This window comes from Enhydra lutris, unplaced genomic scaffold (assembly GCF_002288905.1).
Source record: "Enhydra lutris kenyoni isolate GAN:26980312 unplaced genomic scaffold, ASM228890v2 scaffoldscaffold23, whole genome shotgun sequence".
NCBI lineage: Eukaryota > Metazoa > Chordata > Mammalia > Carnivora > Mustelidae > Enhydra > Enhydra lutris.
In genome coordinates this window covers 5,339,376-5,363,363 of record NW_019154107.1, presented here as the reverse complement: position 1 = coordinate 5,363,363, position 23,988 = coordinate 5,339,376, and the positions used below count along the sequence as shown (strand labels likewise).

General features: G+C 42.4%; 1 protein-coding gene across 1 annotated transcript; it reads right to left on the bottom strand.

Annotated features, from left to right (window-relative positions):
* Window positions 1-4,486: 4,486 nt before the first annotated feature.
* LOC111150359 (patched domain-containing protein 1-like) lies at window positions 4,487-23,041 on the bottom strand. Its single transcript, XM_022507803.1, has 4 exons — window positions 22,958-23,041; window positions 18,529-18,684; window positions 17,713-18,373; window positions 4,487-6,141 (listed from the first exon to the last, which is right to left on the bottom strand). Exons 1-4 carry the CDS (start codon window positions 23,039-23,041, stop codon window positions 4,487-4,489), a joined length of 2,556 nt encoding a protein of 851 aa, XP_022363511.1.
* Window positions 23,042-23,988: the final 947 nt, after the last annotated feature.

Sequence of the window (23,988 nt, the reverse complement as noted above, 5' to 3'; positions counted from 1 at the left end):
TCAGGTGAACGGATTCTAGCTCATTCACTTTCCTATTTGCTTGCTCGTGGACTGGCAGGAAACAGAAATCAACAGTTGTAACCACCACGGGGAGGAACTCTGCCATGTGCTGGCTGCAGCCATCCTCAGGTCTTTGCCAGAGAATCCACTAGTACTAATTTAATATTTTCCTCCGTGTCACAGCTTTACCATGCTTTTAAAAAGTGGGAACTTTTTCTTCAGATACCTGGTGCTTTTTGTGGAGAACAAACTTAAAAGCAAATTTCCCAGCAGGAGTGTTCAAATATCTTCAATCAAGTCAGGCATAGTAATTAAATAGCAAGTGGCCTTCCCTCCCGACTCTCATCCCCAAGTGCCTATATCCCATTTTTTAAAAGGATTACAATCCAACCCCAACATCCAGAGCTTGTGCCCTTTTGACAGTTGCCCCACTGAATGGTGATCCAGCCAAATTTTGAATGTCCTGAAATGACCGGGAGAACTAATTGCATCTTCATATAGCCCTAATTCTGTGCCCAAATCTGCAAAAATTTACTTCTCTGAGCTTTATTTACATCATGGGCACTAGTGCTACTGTGTGGGATAGAGAAATTATAAATAATGTCTTGAGTTTCTTCTCTACACCAGCCCTTGCCATGAGCACTTTCTCAACATCATCTCCCTTGACCCTCACAGTAAATCAAATGTAGACTCTCTGAGGGCAGGTTTACTTTATCCGTTCACTGCTCTATCCCCAGTCTCTAGAATAGTATCTGGGTGGTATTAGGCACTCAGTATGTATCTGCTGAATTTAGAGACAGTTCCTGTTATTATCCCCATTTTACAGATGAGAAAACAGATGCACAGAGTTCAAACACTATTACAAGCTGCAGGGCTACTTTAATAGGATCCAAAGGAATAAAGCCATTGTGAGGAGGATACCATTTGTGTTCAAAAGGCTCTGCCTCTGCCACACCCCCAGCGTGGCTGTCCAACCCACCTGTTCTTGAGATAGACACAGCCACGCTCCACTGCTGGGGCTGGAGGAGAGTGGTACTGGGGTCCTGGAGTGCCAATTAGAACAATTGGGTGGTGGTTAGTTAAAATAACAGGGTCATTAAGGGCCTCATTTAGAGCAGCATTTTGCATACATAACCATAGCCATGGAGGATGGCATCTGATTATCTCTCTTCTGAGTGAAAATTGAGGGGGTAAAAATGGTAGGAAAGACGGGAGCAAAACAAGGAAACACAAACAAACACTACAAACCAAACCAAAGCAGAACAAAACCCAAAACTCCAAAACCAAACCAAACCAAAACTTAGGAGCTGGAACAATAAAGAGGGAGTTACATGAGGGTTTGGAGAAAATGGCCTTCTTTTAGCACAAGGAGCCCTCGTGGTACCTGTTGGACCATTGGTATGGGGCTAAACAATAATGCCGTGTTTCAGTATCATTTTCTTTGTTGCAAACCCCAAGCTTCTTGTAAATTTACATATTCTGCAGAGTTCTATTCAATGAAAGAATATCACCCTGACCCTTTCCTTTTCTTCATTATGACTGGTCAAGAACACCCAAGTATCACAGTTTTTTAGTTGACCAGGAGAAATGTTTTTGACGAATGGAATATTTTCTTTGGTAAACAAACACCAACTCAAAACCAACCAATAAGTTTCTTTGGTAAAGTGAACATTAATGTCTTGGTTGGAATTAATTGAAACTAAAACTTTTGCAAGTGTTTGCTAGGCTTGTTCCTTCCCTCTTTATAGCAATTGAAAAAGAAAAACTTCATGAAGTAAAGATAAAGACTTAAATTTTATGGGGATGTGATTTGGAGTTGCTTCTCAAGTGTCTTCTCCATGATGGAGCTAACCCAATGCTGTCAGAACAGTAATCATTAATGAGAAAATAATAATAATTAACGAGTAAATAATAATGATCTAACAATAAACAATAAATCTTGGCATGCAGAGTCCCCTAGTAAAAAAAAATCATTCCATAGTCAGAATTCCATAAGCCTTGATTTCAAGTGCTGAAAAGGGAAGTTGACAAGGTTGAAAATGCCCTTCGTCTAAAAATACAATATTCCAAGGTATACAGAGACTCAATCAAGTTGGGAAACTACTATCTGTCATAAAACAAAGTTCCACAGCAAGTCATTCTGGCTGATCAAATTGAATGATTAAATTCTCAGCAAAATCCATTTAATTGGTGTGTGTATTGTATCAGTGTTTGTGGAGTCGCTTTAACCCGAGGTGCTCCACGTGGCCGACACTAAATCAATGGCTGATTTAGAACACACTGCTCAGAAAATGATTTAGCAACATATGATTTAAGAATAAAACCAATCCCCTCTTCAGCTGTGTTTTATAAATAATAGCCTAGTTGCAGGCCCCTTGGAGAGAGAATTGATCGCAGATCTATTATGCGAACTTGCCCTTTTTCGAGGACTGTACTTGTCCTCAGATTAAAGCTCATTATCTTCTAGTTGAGTGCATAACACGTTGGTATGATCGCTTAGTGTGTCTGCAGGAGAGACTGAACAAATGTGTAACGCACTAGCTACGTATTGAGAACTGAGTGAACGACAGTACAGGAAATAGAAAGCACAGGTTTGCACTTGGTGCATTTACACTGGAATCATTTGGGCATTTTTGCTGTTTGGAAAGACAATGGCAAACCAAAATCCCAAACATTACCCAGACATTAAAAAAAAAAATCTGCCATGTGGCCAATAAAGTCCTATGTTCTTTTCCTTGGAAATGTACTTTGAAGGGAGTAATAGCCCTCTTAAGGGAAAATCTTAAAGTGGCTTGCCCTGTCTTAGGCATGCTAAAATGATAGAAACCCTCTAGCGGTGTGACCCTGGCTGAGTCGCTTTACTCTCCTAGGTCTCAGTTTCCTCCTGTGCGGAGGATGGGGAAGTTGCACAGTACAGAGAGCAAAGGTGCTTTTGGGAAGCGCTTCCCACTATAGATGTCTAAATAAGCTACATCTCTAAAAGGGAAAAATACTGTAGACATTTGCCTCAAATGTGACCAGGAAATAGCGTCATTTTTATAGACATAAAGAAATGCAGAGGTTTGGGGCAACATACACAGCCTCTTCCAGTCAAAGTTGTTTCTGTTTAGAGCCTGTAAATACTGTGACCAACAGTATAAACATCTAGGCTCGTTAATGTACAGAAGGGCCGCGCAGTGCATTGGACGGGCACCAGCGAAGGTATGGGGGGACGGGGTGGGGGGCACCAGGATGATGAAAGTGCAGCCAGCTTAGCAGAAACGTTTGACCACCATCACTGATAAACGTGTATTGGTGATTACGTCTTCCAGTCATTTCCATCTGTCTCGCCTTCAGTCCTTCATCTCCCTGCCTGCACTTCTAGGAAGCTTCTCAGTTTCAGGACTTAGCACTCACCAAAGAACTTCCTTTTCTCCTCTGCGTCTCTGAGCAGCCATGTCTCATGGCGAAGGCAGACTGGCCCTGCCACTTGAAATGTTACGGCAGATGACCATTTCAAGGTTCGTTTCTCCTTCCTCAGCTATGCACAAGCAGATGTTGCTTCTGGGCAGCCACACAAACACTGCATGTAGGGTCAGACCACAAACAGCTGTACCAGTTGGCCATATTTTTTGTTAAAATGGAGACACTGCCTCTGGGTTCAAGTAGACACCTGCTTTTCCTTCATCCTGCCAGGTATTTGGGTTTGGCTCTGCAGCTTTGGGTACCCGGAGCCTCCTGCCAAGAGCTGTAACTAATAAAGCAGATCCATTTGGTGACAAGCAACAAGATATTCCAAAATAGAATCGCTCCAACTCCGCAGTGCTGGAGCTGTCATTGGTTTAAAGGTGTATTCACCAAATCATACACATGGTCAAAGTATGCTGATGGGGGGCTATGATTTCTTCATTCTGCACAATAAAACTGCCTCACCTGGGCGAATTTGGGAATCACTCAATTTCATTCCATGGGTGATGGCCACTCTACCATGGGTCACTTCCAAGGTTGTGGCTTGCTTTTGCTGGCTAGAACTTTTGAAAGCATCTCCTTGGGGTGCTGGGGAGCTAGATGAGACAGCTAAGACCTCAAACCACAGACTCTGCCCGGAGCTACTGCTCTGCAGAAGTTCTGGAAGCTTTATTGTTTGAACAATGCTTAAAGCTATTTCTGCTTTGGCAGCTGACCTTTCAATCAGTAGGTTTTTGTCACAATACCAGCAACATCTGCAGTGTGAATAAAATAGGATTCTGCTTGCTAATAAGCTTTCTTCTATTTGATCTTAGTTTAAGAGATGTGTCTCTGTGTGTGTATGTGTGTGTAAATTCTTTCTGGTAGTAGTCCTTTTGTTTAAAAGACTGAAAATATGCAATGCCCATTTCCCCCCTTGTCCTTTACTTTGGCAATGTCTATTTCTTAAAAAAGAAAGAACAACTTTGAATTTGTTTCATTAACATAATCTCTTTGCTCTCGATAAGACCTAGGGTGAAAATATAACAAGCAGACTCTATCACACTGTTGTAATTTGGTCAACCACTCGGGTACTGTCAATATCCACCATTTCCACACATTCGATTTCCTCCCGGTTTTCAGGATTTTTCTTCTCTTTCCTTTTTTTCTTAGAGGGTGGCAGGAAAGTCAGTATCACAGGTAAAATGGCAAAGCAGTGAAAGAAGGTGACAAATGCTATTAAAAACAAGCACCTGAACAGTGTACAGGTCAGATTTGAAGGCACAGCTGCGAGAGGAATCAGACCAACGATATAGCAGAGGTAGCTCTGTAAAATCGCTACCCCGTGCACTTCCAGGGCATTCTTTACCCATTTAGTTCTTGTGAAATCCTTGCCCAGAACAAAGGTGGATAACAGTGGAGCACAATTGTCAATTGTGTAGTTAATTCCATAAATTAAGCATAGCACAGAAATGCAGTCCAGTTCTACTTTCCATAAGGTCATGAAACCTATAACTCCAAACTCCACGGACACAACCGTTAGAGTGAGCCAGACATTAATCAGAGAATCTGCCACCAGGAATGCCGAGAAGAAGAGCAGGAACAAAGCACTGATGCAGGAGTTGTGCAGGGGGGCTCCCAGAGAGGAGGCATATCGATCCATATACACGAAGGATGGGTTGAAGACAATGAACTTCACCTTAGAGGTGACAGAAAGTCTCCTGAGGGTCTCCAGGAGATCATAGAGTTCTTCTCTGTTAGTTTCCATGGTCTTGGCCACCAGAAACATTCTGGAGGCCACTACATCAACCTCATCATTGTACTTTTTAGAGAAGATGATGTCCTCTTGAAAATGTGAAAATTGGGGAGCTTTCAGGAAGGAATTCCTCAACATGTCTGTGAAGTTTTTCTTAGGCAAACCAGTGGACACATTGAGTTTCCGAAGGTAATTTAAATAGCTCTCAAACCAGGATATCCGCACGAACCCCTTGGTGTATTCTAGCACATCTTCTTGGACACTAGTGTTCCAGTATTCTATGGACTCGTATATGTAAAACCCAATCACCGGACTGTAGTTACTAAAGTACTTTTGCTGGGCAGTAGTGTACTCAATGGTTTGCGTCGCAGTTGCTACGATATTACTAAGGTCTGACCCTTCACTGACCTGCAGATAGCCCATTAAGGCAAAGGAAATATAAATAAGGTAAAAGAGAACTACAAAAGGCTTGACATAGGTGTTGGTTATCCAGTCACAGTAATAGCGTTTGAGGAAACATACCAATAGGTGACTCTCGTAAGTGTTCGCTTCCTCGCCGTCAGTTGTGTCCTCGCTGAATCTGGCTGTCAGGAGAAACCTGTACCATGCCGGCTTCTCCTGCAATGCCTCGGGCTTTGGGACTTTCCTACAGAAGATACTATGCTGGTAATTGTTTTCTATGTAGCCAGTGAATACCAGGCTGGAACCATAAAACGAGAGTACATAGAGGTAGTTGAAGAAGATTGCAATACAGGAATTGCAGCAGAAAATCCTGGCTGCCTCAATGTTCGTGAAAGGGCTGGCCCCTATGCCGAAGGTGACCAGGTACATGGCAGTGGTGAGAGAAAAGGAGAGCATGGAGTCTGCATAGACTGCTGCAGTTCTCTCTTTAACATGTTGGTCTTCTCTAGTTTTCCTCCAGGAGGATAACATTTCAAAAGTCCCATACAATCCATGACCTGAGGGGGCAGAAAAAGATCAGATCAAAAAATTGAAAAGACTAACCTCTTCCAAGAGAGGAACCGACTTGGTCACGGGCAACTACCGGGTCAAGGGGAGTACAACCAGCCTTGGTGGTGACAGATTGTGAATGCCAAGAATTTCTCCCGTGGAAGAGAGCCCTGTCTTTTAGTGAATCCTAAATGTTAATGGCAAGTGAAAGAGAAGATCGAGGAGCTAAGATCTCCATTGCTCCCTTCTGGCTCAAGAATGTGGGCTAGACTTTTGCCTATGGAAAGCCGAGAAGACTGGCATCTGTCTCTTGGGGATTATATACAGTGAGAGGTTAGGGCTGTTGGGGCAGCTTGCAGAGTTTTTGTTTCCCTTGCTCGGTGGAACACTCCAGAGAAAGCTCCTGGCCACTCATCAGTTGGCTTGGCATCCCCATAAGTCTGGCTGGAGGTCAGCACAGAGGAAGGCTGTGGGCAGAGGGTTCTGAGTTAATGTCTCATCATCTCATCTATGTTTGGCCAAATGGAGGGCGTTATGGAGAGAAAGAGGCACTGTATTTAATTTGAGTCTTGACAGGAACCTAAATCACAGCCTCTTCCCCCCACCCCCACCCCCAAGTATCAGTCCAGGGAACAATAAATCTGAGACACAGAGGGAAGCACAATAAGTAGCACTGAATTTGAGTGAATAGGAAAGATAGAAACTGCAACACGGTTCACATGAGCTCTCCCTGCCACTGATAAAAATTAAATTTCTGCTTCTAGGTGTATAGCTTGCGTTTTGTCTTCAGGGACCTGTTTGACCAATTTTGCTTGTTCGTAGATGATGTATCAAGCAGGGGCTGACCCTGCTGGCTTCTCTGCACTATTTGGCAATAGCCTCTGAGGAAGAGACCCAGATCAATAACCTTTTCCTTAACTACTTAGTGCCTTGGCCTCCTTGGTTAGTACTCCAGAAGCACGGGAATAGCAGAGGTATGGGAAATGCCCATGTTTTTATTCCATTCTCCTGCTTGAGGCTCGATCTAGCTTGCCTTCCCCCACCTCTCCTGGTTGGAGGTAGACCCTCTCCCAGTGGTTCTCCCTGGGTTTCCAGGCCCTCACGACACTGAAAAGCCACCGGAAGTGACCTGTTGTAGCTTTCAGTCACCCCTATCTTGTCACTAGGATCAGCAGATCTAATTTTCTGCTTCTATGCCTTGGCATATTCAATCCCATTATTGAGGAGAATAAAATCTTTACCCGCTGGTACAATAGTTTTGTTTTTAAAGAGGAATTAAAAATCTCTGGCCGAGCATAATGCTGAGTGAAGTGAGTCACTGTTCTCTTGTGTGTTCTGTAACTGGGTGAACACCTTCCCTCATGCCCAGGGTGGCATTTACATCCTTATTGTGAAGTCTTGTTCACTCTCACACCTGAATGTCCATTTTGTAGTCGTGATACAGGCCTGTTTTCTCCGAAGGATTTGGCATTTATCTGAATTTACTAGGCATCATTTTGCAGCCACTTTGAGAGGGCAGGTTGGGACTGTCAACCCGATAACTAGCACTGTGGGCCCCTAAATTGGAGGCACCTGAACTCCCCAGACATGCAGCCAAAAGTGCACTCATTGACTGGCATCCTGTTAATTATGTTTTAGAAAGTCAATGTCTAGTCTCCGAAGGGAAGACTATTTATTAAGTCTGTTTCCACATCGTTCTCAGGAAGGACTGACTGACCTTTGTTCCAGGACAATGAGAGTAAAAAGAGGATTAATCCCTCCAAGGCATCTGCACCCTGGGCAGACAATAATGACCATTTCATCTGCGGCCATGTAGACTAAGTTCTCTTGGACTTAAAGCACACTTTAAAGTTTCACTGAAAATGGCAAATGGAGTGTTTTTTTTTTAAACAGTGTTTATATGCTAGAAACAAGAAAAATGTTTTAAAACAGGGCTTTAGTACTGAGTCATTAAATATGTTAAGAATATAAGAATGCATATAGCAGGATTACAATTAGTCATATAGTAGAATTTAAATTAAATCTAAGTCAATGTGATGTTTTATGACATTATCTGATTCTGACTCTTGTTGAAAAATACCCTAAGAATCCCATTTCTTACAATGTTGTTGGAGTAGTCTTAGAGGCTAAGTGAGGAAAGGAATTGGAATTAACATTCATTCCAGAATGAAAATAATCAGACTCAAGGAAAGTTGGAAATAGACTGTGAGCTTGTCTCCTGAGTTCTGTTGCTGCATTTTAAATGCCTTGTCCTTCTACAGTTTGATCATTTTTATTGAGTCCTGACTCTCTTTGCATATGATGTTGTTTCTCGGGGCAGCTGCAGAGAGAATTTTCCTTTTATTCTTAGGGGCTTTTTGGAAACTATACCTTTCCTTCTTTTCTCTCGCTACAGGGGTATGCATGTAGACACTCGCAGAGGCAAGAAGAGGAGGCCCCAAGAAAGAATCTGTTCCACTAGATCACTCAGAATTTGTTGCTAGTTATTGTTGTTCTTGCCTCTAAAGGCCCCCACCATCCTTCCTGATAGGCCAGATTCTTGTTTCTCAAGCCATACATTTCTAGCAGATGCTTACACCCTAAATTCCAAATTGGAAGTGTGCAGTGTCTTTGAAGAGCTCTTTGGATTTCAGGGACAACTGTGGACACCATAACTGGGCCTCCTTCCTGAAATTCAGTCAGTCAAGAGGAAGATGAGTGCCAGCATAGCTGGAGGTGCCCCCCAGGGATTACCAGCCTGGAGCACCTCGCTGTGCCTAGACCTGATTCATAGCTGGTAATTATGTTGAAGAGGTCAGTCTGTGACCCTAAAGGAAAGCTGAATGATGGGGTATCTGTTTCCTGGCCTGGACTCAAGGAGAGTCATACTCTAGGAGTCCTAGGACACGAGGAATACCCTGCCTGCTCCCGCAGCCCCCCAGAATGCCTACTCTGCCCATAATTATAGCCAAATTCCCTTTGGTTTTGGCCTTTGAGGGTGTTCTTACAAATGCAGACCCCTCCGGGACAGTGTACTGTGTACGGAAGCAGCTTCCCTTCAGTCTGGGGGGTGGGGAGGCAGGAAAGAGGAAATTAGAGGTAGGTGGATTTCACAGAGACTAAATCCTTGGCAGTTTTTCCTCCAGCCAGCCCTGGCTTTATCTTTTATAGCCCATTTCAGAAACAGGCTGGTGAAATCAAGGAAAAGCAGGGAAGAAAGGTTTTGGTAGGTTCCTTTCCTCTTCACCTTCCTCTCTCAGCAGGTGCCTCCCTTCTTTAGTGTCACCATCATCCATCACCCTCTTAGCTTTGGGGCTGGGGTCCAGCAAGCAGGACTCTGAGGCCAGATCGCACAGATGTAGGCAAACAGATACTGCATGCGGACTGAAGATACTTTTCAGAGGTTTAGCTGTCATTTCCCCTATTTTTAAAAGGTGCTTTAAAAGCAAAAATATTGCTGTCTTCTTAGCATTGTAGTTTTTAAATTTTTCTCCATGAAGTCTGAACTCTGTAAGCCTCTCTATCAAATCTGACCAAGGGGTGTATGTCATTGGTGCAAAGCATCATTCTAGCAAGGGACCATTATCCATCTCCCGAGTTGCAAGCCTGTTCATGAGCACTCCCTTGTAGCAGCACTCATGTAGGGAGCTACCCAAACCTAAGTTCCAAACAGACTTAGCCTTTGGTGACCAGAGGGCCTGTGGTGGTTATAGGAGGCGGGACACAATGTCACAATGGCAGGTCCATGGCCCAAGACCTGGAAGTAAAGACTATCCTGGTGAGCACGCCAGAAACCAATTGATATCCCACGGGATTCCCTCTCTTACAGTCACAGTGTTTAAGGCTGAAGAGTTGCCAAAGGGAACTGTTAAACCACACATATTGATTCTATCAAATTCTTAAGATAAAGAAGCTTTTAAAGTATTCACTTGTCTTTTAAAAGCACATGCAAGATGTTTGTTTCTATTTCGGTACACTGCAAGTCTGTATACTTCCATGGGTGTCAGTATGTGTCACACGTACAGGCCCAAGTTCTGATTATTCACGAGTGAACACTTTGAAGCAGTGGGGGTTTTTAGCCAGGTCTTGGGGTGAGGACAGTGGAGTTCTTTGCCAACATTCAGATACAATTTGTACCAGGAGTGCAATTTACGTTTTATTAGCAGTAGACTTTGGGACTATCATCTAGTAAAATCAAATACTAGAGGACTTAGGCTAATCATTTTTCTGCTTTTCCAAGTGATTTTATATCTGTATGTACACATGACTCTCAGGCTTTGGAGCCATGAGGAGAGAAAGCAGCACAAGTGATAAATAGCACTAATGGTGGAAAAACCCCAACTGGCTAAACTTCCAGTCACTTAGGGTGAGGCTCAGGAACACTCGCAGATCAAATCTCATCCTTACCCGGACCCTTTTTTGGGGCCTGACCAAAGCCTTCAGGGTTGTTTATGATCCACTAATGCAGGAATTTACCAACGAATTGTTGAGAGCTAACCCAGCTTTACCCAGTAGACGTGCTTTGGGAAAGCTATTCAAAAAACAAATCATATTTTCAATGTATGTAATGGTTTTGCTATCAGAGGCAGTCTGGGTGATTTGTTTATTTTTTTGCCAATGAATAATTACAAGCAAATTGATCTATTTTGTGCATTTGGATTCTGTAGGACAGATTTTTCTCCAAGCCCAGATTCTCCTGCCTTCCCCGACACGCACAGACATAGCACAGAGGCTGATGCCTTTGGGCACTACTCACATTTTCATCCTTTCCATACTAGCAGGATTTCCTCATCTGGAGTTCCAGAACACAAGGAGTAGCTGAGAAGATGAGGAGGTGAAATGGGATGGCTTGCTGGTGGATGATCTTTTAGTTTCAGTGTAAAAACATTTAATATAAAGAGACAATGAAACCATTTATACCATGCCTGGGCAGTGCCAAATTTCTTATATGAAAATAAAATTACTACATTTTTCTAGAAGACCCAGAGTATGATGAATACAGAGTATGATGATTTTGTGTGAGCAAAATCTGCTTAAAACATATTTTACTCTTAGATGAGCCTCACTAAGTAGCTCATGTTCATAAAATACTTTTCTTTCAGTGGCATCCCCGTAAATTCATGATTTGGGGGTTTTTTGAGAAGAAATTTAAGATGTATGAATGTCAGGGTTGAGTAACATCTATTTTCAGGGGGAAGTTCATTAATTGGGTTACATTTACACTTTGCCAGTTATAAACATTTACTTTCTATGCTGAATTGTTTGGTTTATCCCAGCCTGTTTTGTGTCACAGTTAAGAGTGAGAGTTAAGGAAGGTATACTGTGCTTAAGTTAAGAAGGATGTACACATCAGGGCAAACACACACATCCTATGCTTTCTACCAGAGACTTGTCACAGTTTGGCAATTCTAATCACAGCATTGGATTTTAATCTGAGAAATGCTTTTCCTTCATTAGAGAGCTGCAAATAAGAGTCCAAGAAATGAATATGCAAATAGCTTTTCCTTGTTGAAAGAAAGGTATTTAGATACTGAGTGTGTGTGTGTGTGCACGCACTATATGAAATCAGTGTCTGCAAATGGGCCCCGCAGTATATGCTATGGTCATTGTGTAATATCTTTACATATAGGCGACATATGTAATATATAAATATATGCATATATGTCATATCCTATTCAAATATGTTTTATATATTTACATATAAAATGTGTGAATATATACTATATAATAGGGAAATATATAGTATTTATATTCAAATATTCAAAAAATATATGCTACATAATGTTATAAACATGTGAAATGCATATGTATGCACATGAACTTATTGCATAATGTATCATATTACATATGACATATAATATAGCTGATGTGATATATACCATGCGCACACACACACACACACACATATGATGGATAGTAGGCTGATTTGAAAGTTATTTTGCTGATGAGGAAGAGAAATGCTAGTGCCACTATACCATCAGTGCAGAGAAGAGGCTAGAATCTCTCTCTTATGTTCCATCTACATTTTGGTTCTTGGCTACTGAAGTAGCCTAGGTGAAATTCAGAATTTCCTTGACAATGACTGTGTATCTTCTTGCCTTGTGAGCTCCTATAGACCCATTTGGTCACTACTACTTGGTCCCAGCAGTGACTTTCTGAGATGCTGGCCCAGTGCAACACCAAACTAGGTATTTTTCTCCATAGCCTATTATTACCAGGTCAATGTCCTGCTGTTGCCTCTCCTTTGTAAAATCTGCCATTTCCCCAGTCCCTAGACTAGGTGGGGCTAGAGCACCTAGACTGTACCAAGACCAGGGTCAAAGAGGAGGAGTCACTGCATTCCTCTGCCTTACTGAGCTCTGCATTCCTGGACCTGACCCATCAGTCCTGTTCTCATCCTCCATTATGGTTAAGAATAGAACAATAGAACATGTTTTGTAACATTTCCCCCAGAACTATTTCTCCCCACTCACCCTTTAATGGAATATGATTGGTGAGGCATAATAAAAGGGTGAGAACTACCCACAAAACTAGATTGCACAATCTCCTTGTAAATTAGTTCCCAAATAACTACCAGACATTACAAAAAAGATACCCAGGGTAAAAAACTTTGAAACTATTATATGGAATTACTGTCTTATTTTAAATCACATGTAAACAAAACTGAGAATAATAAAACCCTTATCAACTAGGGTTTTTTTCCTCCAGAAATTACTGAACCAATTAGTGATTAATGTTCCAAGCAGAGTATTTCCACAGCATTCTATTCCGTCATATAGACTGTCATATTGTTGCAGATAATGGACTTCTACAATAATGTATTAGGTTGAACCATAAGAAATTACTGCTTTTTAGTTCAAAAATGGCTGGTTATTTGTACCAATTTTGTAGGTCAAAAACAGTTAAATATTGGCAATTTCCTATGGCTCGAACTTTATAATTATCTGGCTGATTTCCTCACCCCACATGTCTCACGGCTTTAGAAATATATCAGAATATGGGGCGCCTGGCTGGCTTAGTCAGTAGAGCATGTGACTCTTGATCTTGGGGGTCCTGAGTTTCAAGCCCCATATTGGGCATAGGGATTACTTAAAGAAAAAAGAAGAAGAAGAAAGAAACATGCCAGAATGCTCAACCAGAAAGCAAAACCTTTCAGGTCTGCTTGAGTTTAGAGCAAAAGTAATTAAGAATTCTGATTTCTCAGAACTAAATTTCCTGCACGAGAACTTTCACCTCTTCAAAGCCTAAACTCATTATACTCCATCATATTCCAGGTGGCATCAGATGAGAAAAAATTCTCAGAAAACTGAACCGATCTTCTGGTTTCTGTTAAATACAGATAATCTTGGAATATACTTGAAAAGAACCAAATGCCTCTGCTATTATTCTCCTCCTATCACTTAATTACATCCTTTCTTCCCTTCCTATCCTTGAATTTGAGTGGCCAGGCTTGAAAATTCAGAAGGAGGAGGGCACCCCGGATGTGGCATTTGACCTTCTCAAAAGTCCCAAACACTTGAAAGAGCTTTGAATCCCCAGTAGCTCACTGTGATCATATAGTGGTTAGCAATCTGTTATGAAACGGCTTGAGGAATATTTTTTTGAAGAATATTTTTTTTTGGCTCATCTGATCTCCATGGCTTTTGTATTTTGGTAAATGCAAAGCAACCCATGTACAAACTAATACCAAAACTCTCTTTCACCACAACTTCAGTTCTCTCCTTTCAGCTGGTCAGAATATACATGAAGTCACAAACCTTCCACATGAAGAAGGAAGAAACCTTCCTTCTGTTCCCTCCTATATTCTCCAACATTCCATTCCCTTCCTGATTTGTATCTGACCAGGAAAGCTGTGCAAATAGTAAGCCTGAAAGGAGAGCTTGCATGCACAAAATCTTTGCCAATTTCTTAAATCATAGCCAACTGGAGGGCAATGGTGTAAAGCCTCATCCTTTAAAGGAAGTTCCATAACAGGTTAAAATGATGAGTGTTCGATGTTTACAAATGGCAGTTCAAATACTTCAGTACCTGATACTAATATAGTTTGGAAAGAAAGGGTAGTACTTTATGAATAATGGGTATGGATGAGACAAACTCTTCTCCAAGTTTATAGTCACTAAAAAATGTCAATGGACATCTATAATGAGGTAGACCTTTAAGGACTTCAGCTCTGAATAAACTGATCTGACTCATATGGACAGGGGTTTTGGCAGAAGTGGGATTGTCTAATATGCATGACACTGATTAAAAACATTCTAAATCATGATGTATCTATGCTTACATCATTGTCAAAATGATTCATCTGTGTAGGATATATTCTTATTGCCAGAGATGTCACGTATCGTCTTGGCTAGAAACGCACAGTCACATCCCATTATGGCGAACTCTCAGAGTTTATCCAAATTCTTTCCTATTCTGGAATTTTGTCAGGTTAATACTGCTTGACACACGTGGTCTTAAAATTTTCCATTCTAAGTCAGTCTACTGCCATTTTGGCATTTGGCTGGATCTGGCCTTATGTGACCGGCATCACACTGAGAATGTTTAGTTTGTTGAATTTTAAATATAATGTTTATTACGTTATAGACCTGTTGTTGGCCAAGGAAATCTGTATAGAGGCTTTTTTTCTAAGATGCTTTTCCTTTTAAATGAGGCCACATAGTTTTACATTTTAATTTGATATTGTATTTATATAACATAAGAAGTTTTGCTTAAATCTTAGCTTAGGCATAGCCATTTTATATTATAGACAGGCAGATTTTAAAACTGGATGAACAGTTTATTGACTCATAATGCAAAACCCTTAGCACCGCATTTTTTCTTGGTCATTTGAAATATTTATTGGTGTTTAGGGACTGGTCATCAAAAATCCAGAATTAAACATGGGCTCTTAATGCAGCATTTATGAACATGCTCTTATATTTCATTTTACAATCAAATTCTGAGAATGAAGAGTTTATCTGTGAAACACAGAAGGGTACCTAACCTAAACCTAACCTAAACCATCCTAAATCCAGGCACTGTTGGCTTTATGAGCATATTAAGTACCCATTACATGGTGCAAACTATTTATTGCAGATGGGCCCCAGCTACTAAAATGCATAGCTTCTTTTGTTGTGACTAAGTAATTTGAGATCTCTTTGGGCTGAAAATGTACAGGAAGTTTGCAGACTGATTGTCAGCAGGGAAAACTGCCATCAAATCAATGCATTTAACTTTCCTCACAAATTGCAAACAAGAGAGTATTGGGTACCTGCGGCACTTGATCTCTTTCACCACGAACACCAGATTTTTCTGAATTGAACTCTGACGTCAAGTTCAGTGATCCTCGGTCTCTGTGGAGTTGCGGCGCTACTATTTCTGGATTTGTTTTCTAAAGCCATTTCTTGGCTAACAGCATCCAATCTCTTACATCTTTCCTTGCACCGATCCTAGCTGGTATATTCCTTTTTGTGCTGACTTTGATTTACCATGTTTAAAACTTCTTTAGGAAGTACAAAAAGAAGTTTGAAGAAATCTTAAATATCATAACTTAGTTTACTTAATAAAGTTAATTTATAGAAGTTTCAGATGTTCCATTTCATTTTACTTGGTGAAATCGATTTTTTTTTTTTTTTGGTGAGGTTAATGTTAAGAAGTTTTGACTATTGCTATGTTGTTTTACTTAGAAATAATTTTAAGAAGCTCTAAATATTGAAGTTTTATTTTACTTAATGCAATTAGTTTTTAGGAAGCTTTAAATATTGAGTCATCCTTTGGCCTCACCAATCACAACTTGAAGTGTCATCAAACCTGGGCCAATGGTCCTTTTTCTAGCTCTGACAGTCTTTCTTCTTGATCTTAAAAACCCACTTCCTTCAGTTCTCCGCTCTTTCCTTAATTCTGTTTTCTCTTCCTCCCACACACACAAAAAAAATCACAACAAAAACCACTGCATTTTTCAAACAAAAAGCCGAAAGATAAAATCCAAGCATGGGACTAATCATGGGTATAACATGTTCATTTAAAGAAACCTTGACTCAAGCGTCCATGGAAGCTACTACCCAGTGACACTGAGTCTTCAAAGAACCAACATGAAGCCCACCATCGGCTCACATCGTCTTGGGGTTCAAGAGGCTAGTTATGCTGCCTTCTTAATGGACTGAATTCAGGAGGAAGTATGGCAGCCCTCTTCTGTGTTGTGTTTGATGGCAATGAGCAAAGCGACCTGGTGAATGTGCGACTTGCTCGGTCTCTGCAGTGCCCCCTTTCTCTTGAGCTACCATATATGTTTTTATTGCCCAGGTCTGTATTCCCACAGGCCTCAGAGCCTGGAGGGCAGCATGTTGTTTTGTGACCTTGCAGCTGAGGTCTCCTGAGTAAATTCTTTTCTTTCCTTCTGCTACCCTTGAACTGGGCATTAGGGATTCTAATGAACTCAACCATAGTTCTTTCTCGTTCAGTGAAAAATGCCACTTCATTTGTCATGTCAGTATCTGATTCCAAATGACATTTTAATTTTGCTAAAGGAATTGATGAGAAGTGACCACAGAAAAGGGAGAAGCGAGCCCCTGGAACCCTTGGCCTGCAGGAACCCTGTCATCAGGCTTGCTGGGTATGCATCTTCAATACCAGATGAACAGAGCAACTGGTGTTGTACTAGAACCACTCTGGCTTTGTTTTCACTGTGATCTCTATCAGGAAATTCTCGCAGCCCCTAAGAGAGAATAGACTGGGATTCTCACGCCATCATTTTAAAACATTCTCCTGAGTTTATAGCAAGGACAGGAAAAAAAGATACCTTCTTATTTATTTCGCACTTGTTGCTTTCAAAGTTCTTGTACATTTATCATGTCCCTTTTTGTGATATTCACTTCCATTCCATCCCTAGGGTGGAGAAACTGAGGGTAGCAGACCCTGTCAGTGCCCAACCCAAGTGCCCTCCGATTCACTATTTCGCAGCTCACGGAAGTCTTCTCATGACAAACACCATCCACCTGAGGGATTTTTGGGGCTGCAGGATTGTGCTCAGTCTTCCCTGGGGAGAGCTGTCAGTGACTCGTACATAGGTTTCTGGGTACATGGGCCAGCTTACAGCTTCCTCATCCCTCAAGGAGGATCTCTCTGAGGTGTGTTCTGTTAAGTCTCCTGAAGGTCCCCTGGGGGATTGAGCCACTGGAGCCTAAAGCAGTAAGTGGCCCATGAACATAGCCCGAGTTGTCTTCCTTCCCTGACTTGTGTTCTCACTCCGACGCTGAGGCTTTCTGGGCTCACCTCCCAAATTAACGACTTCTATCTAAATCCTTGTGTCAGGGTCTGCTTCTGGGGAAGCCCCACCGAAGACACTGTGGCACCAGAGAAGATTCATATCATCTAATTGCCACACCGCTACTTACTGGAGAACCAGGGCTGGGACCCATGGCTTGGGACTCCTGGCACATTTACCCAATAAGGTTGCCCCTTGCCAATGGCCAAGACATTACAGAATTGGTCCCAGGACTTTGGGCAAAAGGAAGACACGATAAACAAAACAGAGTCGTTAGGTGGCTACTCTTTGCCATTTAGGAACCCAGTCACCACCAGCAGCAGGAGGAAATAAAAAAATGAAGGGCGGTAATTACCTAGCATGACGAAAGGGACTCCCAGGAAGGTGGAATTGTATTTCCCACCGGTAAGATTGATGATACCGGCCGCGGTGAGCGTGGCCAGGGTTATGGTCACCAGCCCGAGCAGACCCAGCCAGGGCTTGCTGCGGACGCAGTCCTGCATGGAGCAGCACAGGATGGCCATGGTGACCACCAGGATCAGGCTGGTGACCAGGTAACGTTCTGATACACGGCTGGTCTTCTGGAAATCTTCCCTCAGTGAGGAGGACGTGTAAGGGTACATTTTGACTTTGCTGTTGGATTTCTGGAACAGTCGGACAGTGTCACAGAAACTGGACTCCCACCTCTCAGCCACCATGTCGTTGAGACTGTTGATTGACTGCAGGTAGTAGGTGAGCTGGACGGCCTCTGCGGATTTTACCCGGTCCTTGCTGTGCACAGTGACGCCTCCAAGCTGGTGTCCATTGTACACTGCCCTCCCGTCCTTTAAGTGAGTGATCGGGTATGTGATAGCAAAATTGGTCCGGTTGGTGGCCCGAGCGTTCTTTAGCTCCTCCAGGACATGCACTATGTCATCCACGATGCAAGTCTTATCATTATTCAGGATACATATGTGGGCGAACGTGTAATTAAAACCAGGCCTCGGGACCTGGATCCTGGTCACAGCCGCATGCAACTATGGGAGAAAAAAATGAAAGTCAGTTTATTACCAAAAATAAGACCTTGTTGCATGACCTTAGCTCTGTGGATTCAAATATGTCCATTTGGGGTGGCGGAGTCACTTGTGTCATCTTCAAGCTGAACAGTTCAAATGAAATGTTATAAACTTACAATAGAAACAGGTAGCAAGGATGCAAAACCAGCATCAGCACAACCCAGGAACTTGTCAGAGGTGAAAACTGTCTGGTTCCACCTCCGACCCAGTAAATCAGAAATCTCTGGGGTAGGGCCCAGGAATCTAGGTTTTCGCAAGCTCTCCAGAGGATTCTGGTAAAGGTACAGTTTGAGAAGCACTGGCGTAAAGCACCAGCATTATTTCCACGTGTTCTCTTCTTTATTTGTGACTCAGTTGGTCTGTAAGTGTCTGAAAATCTCACTTAACGACCACCGTCTTGAAGATGTAATGTACCAAGTGAACTAAGGCACAACTTCACGTGGAGGCCGATCCCTTGCTGCTGATCTCTAGCCCCTAAATGACTTCCCCATCCAATTCAGTCACTTGGTGCCATAAAAGACAAGAGGCTCACCTTGAGGGACCTCATATTCTCCGGCTTTCCTCATCTGCTTATATGGAAGGGGAGACAGAACTGCAAGAGTCTGGGGGGGGATATACGGTGGTCATGCTAAGGAAGCACAGTGGGATTTGTTCTGCACACCTCACCTCAAGTCACATTTGCCATGTCCAAGCTCTATACACCTGTGATCAAAGTGGACACTGGGAACACAAGCTCTCATTTAAAAAAAAAATTCCTTATTTTTAAATTAACATATTATGTATTATTTGCTTCAGGGATACAGGTCTGTGATTCATCAGTCTTACACAATTCACAACACTCACCATAGCGCATACCCTCCCCAGTGTCCATCACCCAACCACTCCATCCCTCCCACCCCCTCCCCTCTAGCAACCCTCAGTTTATTTCCTGAGATTAAGAGTCTCTTATGGTGGGGCGCCTGGGTGGCTCAGTGGGTTAAAGCCTTTGCCTTTGGCTCAGGTCATGATCCCAGGGTTCTGGGATCGGGCCCCACATCAGGCTCTCTGCTTGCAGGGAGTCTGCTTCCTCCTCTCTCTCCCTGCCTGCCTCTCTGCCTACTTGTGATCTCTGTCAAATAAATAAATAAAATATTAAAAAAAAGAGTCTCTTATGGTTTGTCTCCCTACTGATCCCATCTTGTTTCATTTTTTCCTTCCCTGCCCCCCACAACCCCCTGCCCTGCCTCTCAAATCCCTCATATCTGAGAGATCATATGATAATTGTCTTTCTCTGATTCACTTATTTCGCTCAGCTTAATACCCTCTAGTTCCATCCACGTCATTGCAAATGGCAAGATTTCATTTTTTGATGGCTGCATAGTATTCCATTGTATATATATACCACATCTTCTTTATACATTCATCTGTTGATGGACATCTAGGTTCTTTCCATAGTTTGGCTATTGTGGACACTACTGCTATAAACATTTGGGTGCACGTGTTCTTTGGATCACTACATTTGTATTACAAGCCCTCATTTAACAGCTCCTACTATATGCCAGGCACAGTTCTAGGCCTTTTACGCAGATTAGCCCATTTCACCCTTACAAGAGACTATGATGTAGGTACAAGTACTAGGCTCATTTTACAGATGAGGAAACTGAGATGGTTGCTAGCCCAAGGTCGCACACATAGTAAAAGAGAGAGCCAGGCAGCCTGGCTCCAGAACTTGTGCTCCTGGCCCACGACCTCAGACTTCTAGGTTAACAATGCCGGTAGTTGAATCAAAGTTCTTGCTAGCAACTAATGGTTGAATTGGTGCTTGCACTGCCCAAGTGCTAAGGTGGCCTAAAAAATCACGAGTGCTCAAGTTCAGATATGTAGGAGTATATGTATTCTACAGTCTAAGGTGAGAAAATTAGGCCTTTTCTCTGTAAAATGAGCCCAGTCGGCAACACAAGGCCAGTGGTAGACATGTAATTGAGTGTTAAGTAATGAGTGTGCCTGTGCCTTGCACTGAGTGGGATCTTGCAGGAGCAGAGATAGTCACTCTGTATCTAATGAACAAAAAAAAAACATTTCATATGTAAAGGGAATAAACTTTAACACCCAGTTGCCACACCGTGACTATGCCATTGGAAGTCATAACCTTCTGAGAGTCTCCATGACCCTGATATATTTTCTCTTAAATCTGCCCAGATGGATTATTTGTGAAGATATTTTGCTGTGCTTGTGCCAGGGTGAGTGGGATATTTATTATGCTTTTTGAAAATGTCGGAGGGGTACCAGCTGTCAAAGTCCTTTAGTTAGCACAGAGAAAGAGTTGTTAAACCTAATTCTCAGTGTGCCCTCCCCCACATCTCCTCATGGGCACCAACCCTTCGGTTCAGGAAACACGTCACCATATTATGTTTGGCTGAAATAATTCTGAGTTCTTTCCCTCACACACACACACACACACACACACACACACGATCTCCCAGAGATACCTAAGATATTATTTTCACAAAACTCTTACCATCTGCTAAATTTTTGCTTTGGTGTTTTGGAATTAATGATGAGCAAAATGTCTTCAGTGATTTTTAAACTTTGAATGTGTCTTCTTATCCATTCTTCTCTAAGTATGGCCCACTGAATTTTGATTACAAGAACTTCTAACTAAAAAAAAAAAAAAAATCCCAAATACAAAGTTACTTTAGGGGAGAGAAGAACCAAGGGGAATTTAAAGTCAAGAGGGTTTTGATAAGTGTTGAAGAAAGACTTTGGGGAAAGATTCAGAATAGGCTAGAAAAGGAGTGGTATTGAAAGCATGCCTATGTGTAAAATTTAGTGCTTTGTTTGTTCCTACGAACAGTCTCATAAATCTCCCTTAGAGTGATTACTAAATATGTCAAGAGGAAAAGATTGCCAAATAAGATGGTGTTAAGCCACAGGGCTGGACCCAGTTATAGCAAGGGGGATATTTTCCATCTATTCTCTAAGGCGACCGTGCCCTGCTGGGTGGGGAGTTAGAAACTATTTAGTGACCTGCCAACTCGGCAGATCTGCTGCTCCAATCCCTGGGACCACAGACTGAAGAAAGCAGACACTCTTAACTCCTATACCACCAGATCGTAGGAGGGAGACTTGGGAAAGGAGACCTTAATGAAGTTTTTGAGAAGGAACGTTTCTGAATTCTCAGCACCAGAGCTGCCGTGAGATGTAACTGCTTTGAATTTCCAATGGAGAGGTGGGTAGAGTATGTGTCACTCTTGCTTCTGAGTGGCAGGGAGCTGCTGAATGACAAAGCAGCCAGAGAGGGGGTGTTGGCTGAGGCCACCCACCTGGCAGGAGGCGTCTGTGGGATTCTACTGTGAGATAAGAGGTGAGAAGATAATAGGAGGGATGGAGAAGAACCAAAACTCCTCAGTTCTGATCTCTGGCTCTTATGACCGCGTATCAAGCATACACATGTGTGTGTGCTTGGCCATGTGCGTAGCTGTCGGCAGGCACATTGCACATGCTACCTGGGTAGCACCCTGTTAGGGTTCTAGAATGCCCTGATTTACTTTCCTAAGGGAGCCCCACTGAGGACAGCATACACATTAATAGGTGTCCTTAGATATAGTCCCAGGGCAAAAAGGAAGCCAGAGATGGAAGCTATGCTCTTTTTTGCCCCCTGTATACTTACTTTAAATTTCTGCACTGGGAAAGGAAGGTGAAAATTACAGGTTAGTTTCTAGTGACTTTATCTTTGCCTTTAAATTAATGTTTTCTCTTGGGGCCAGAAAGGGGAAAGTGAGCCAGGAAAACCTTAGGTGACTAAGGTGACTAAGACACCTCCGTCCATGAAATGGACAACCTCCAACCATGCAAGATTATTATTTAGTTCCGTAGGAGAACCTCAGGGGGGAAAAAACCCAAAAAACAAGGGAAAGTGACACAAAGTAATAGTCCTGACCTTAATAGAGTCTGAATCTGTCATGTGGATCAACACATAATCCATGTTTCCGTAACTATGTATAGATTCTAGATTATTCACTCAACACACATTCAATAAATACTCATCAAATCTGCCATGTTGCCAATAATAGGATAATTTCCCTGAATTTAATGTGCTCATGCTCACACATGGAAAATCACTGAAGAGATTCAACCTTTGAAACAAAGGGAATATTCTAACAGTAGACAAGGCCAAACACTTTGTGCTAGTAAAGCCCAATCCAATGTCAATCCTGATCACAATATTTTCTATTCTGTATTTGCTGCCAAAGAGGCCAGAACTGAATGTTAGATTGAGATTCATTCCCAGACTCTGACCATACCATTTCAATTGTTAGCTTCTTTGCTCTCATCACCCCTCAGGTTAAGAATGATAACAGTAATTGTAACTAGTCTGCTAAGTACTTTCTTTACAGTTTTTAAAAATTTATTCAATATAAGACTCAATGGGAATGATTAAATGATTATCCTCATTTTATAGCTGGAACAGCTGAGGCCTCAAGGATGTCAATAGGTCACCTACGCTGACCCAGTGAGTCAAGGGCAGAGGTAGGATCTTGGGGGCAGTGAGATGCGTGGCCATACCCCAGCACAACTTTGAATGAGGGCTAAGAGGATTTGGGGAGGGGTGAAGCGCTGTGAGCTCACCCGGTTCACGTGACTGGCCATGGCGGTGACTGAGCTGTGGGATGGCCATGCTTGAGGATCTGGAGCCTATTAAGAGAGACCAGACATAATCCTAACAGCCAAACCTCATCTGTAGATGGCAGCATTACGTGGCAATATTAACAGGTAGTGAAGGGGATGGGCTTGGAGATGACTGCCTTTTCTTATTTTCCTTCCAGACTCTGTAGCTGCCAAATAAAACTTTTCACAGACAGGCTTACCAAGAAGAAAGGCTGTGGGACAGAGTGGAATCCAGTAATAAGAAGTTTTGGCTTCAAGTCTGGCTTCCGCTGCTTCCGTGGGAGTGCCAGAGACCCTAGGAATGTCATTCCTTCAGGTCTCAGATTTATCAGTAAAAAACAGGAGGCTGGTTTAGCTAATCTTTATGGACAGACCCTTTTGGTTCCAACACGACATAATTCTAGGATGAGTGACATCCACATACTATACAATCGGATGTAGGTGAGAGAAAGTTAACTTCATAAATACCAATTTGAGATTTATTGTAGCTGCTTGAAGTATGCTTTTTCAACACACCAAAGTTCTTTTTAGGTCAATGACAGATCTCATAGTAGATGAAACCCAGAAAAAAAACCACAGGGTAGGGAAAATAGGTTTACTGGGGAAAAAAAAAAAAAAAAGGCAAAACAAGACTCCCTTCTCTGAGTGATTTCCCGTTCTGGGGAGGCACTGGCTCTTCTAATCCCCTTCTGCCAGAGCCTGGGACAAAGCCAGTGTGGGCTGCCGGTCACGACAGGCCAGAGTCTAATTTCCTCTCTGCCTCTCCTTGGCACACTGAGATCTTCCTCAGAAGACAGCAGGGGCACCTTGTAGAGAGTACAGAAGGGATCTGGGAGGAAGGAAGTGTCTGGTCCTGAGTGGTGATTAACATAGGAAAAATACCTGCGGGTTCACAGGATCTTCTACAATACCTTTCAGTTCCTCTCTGT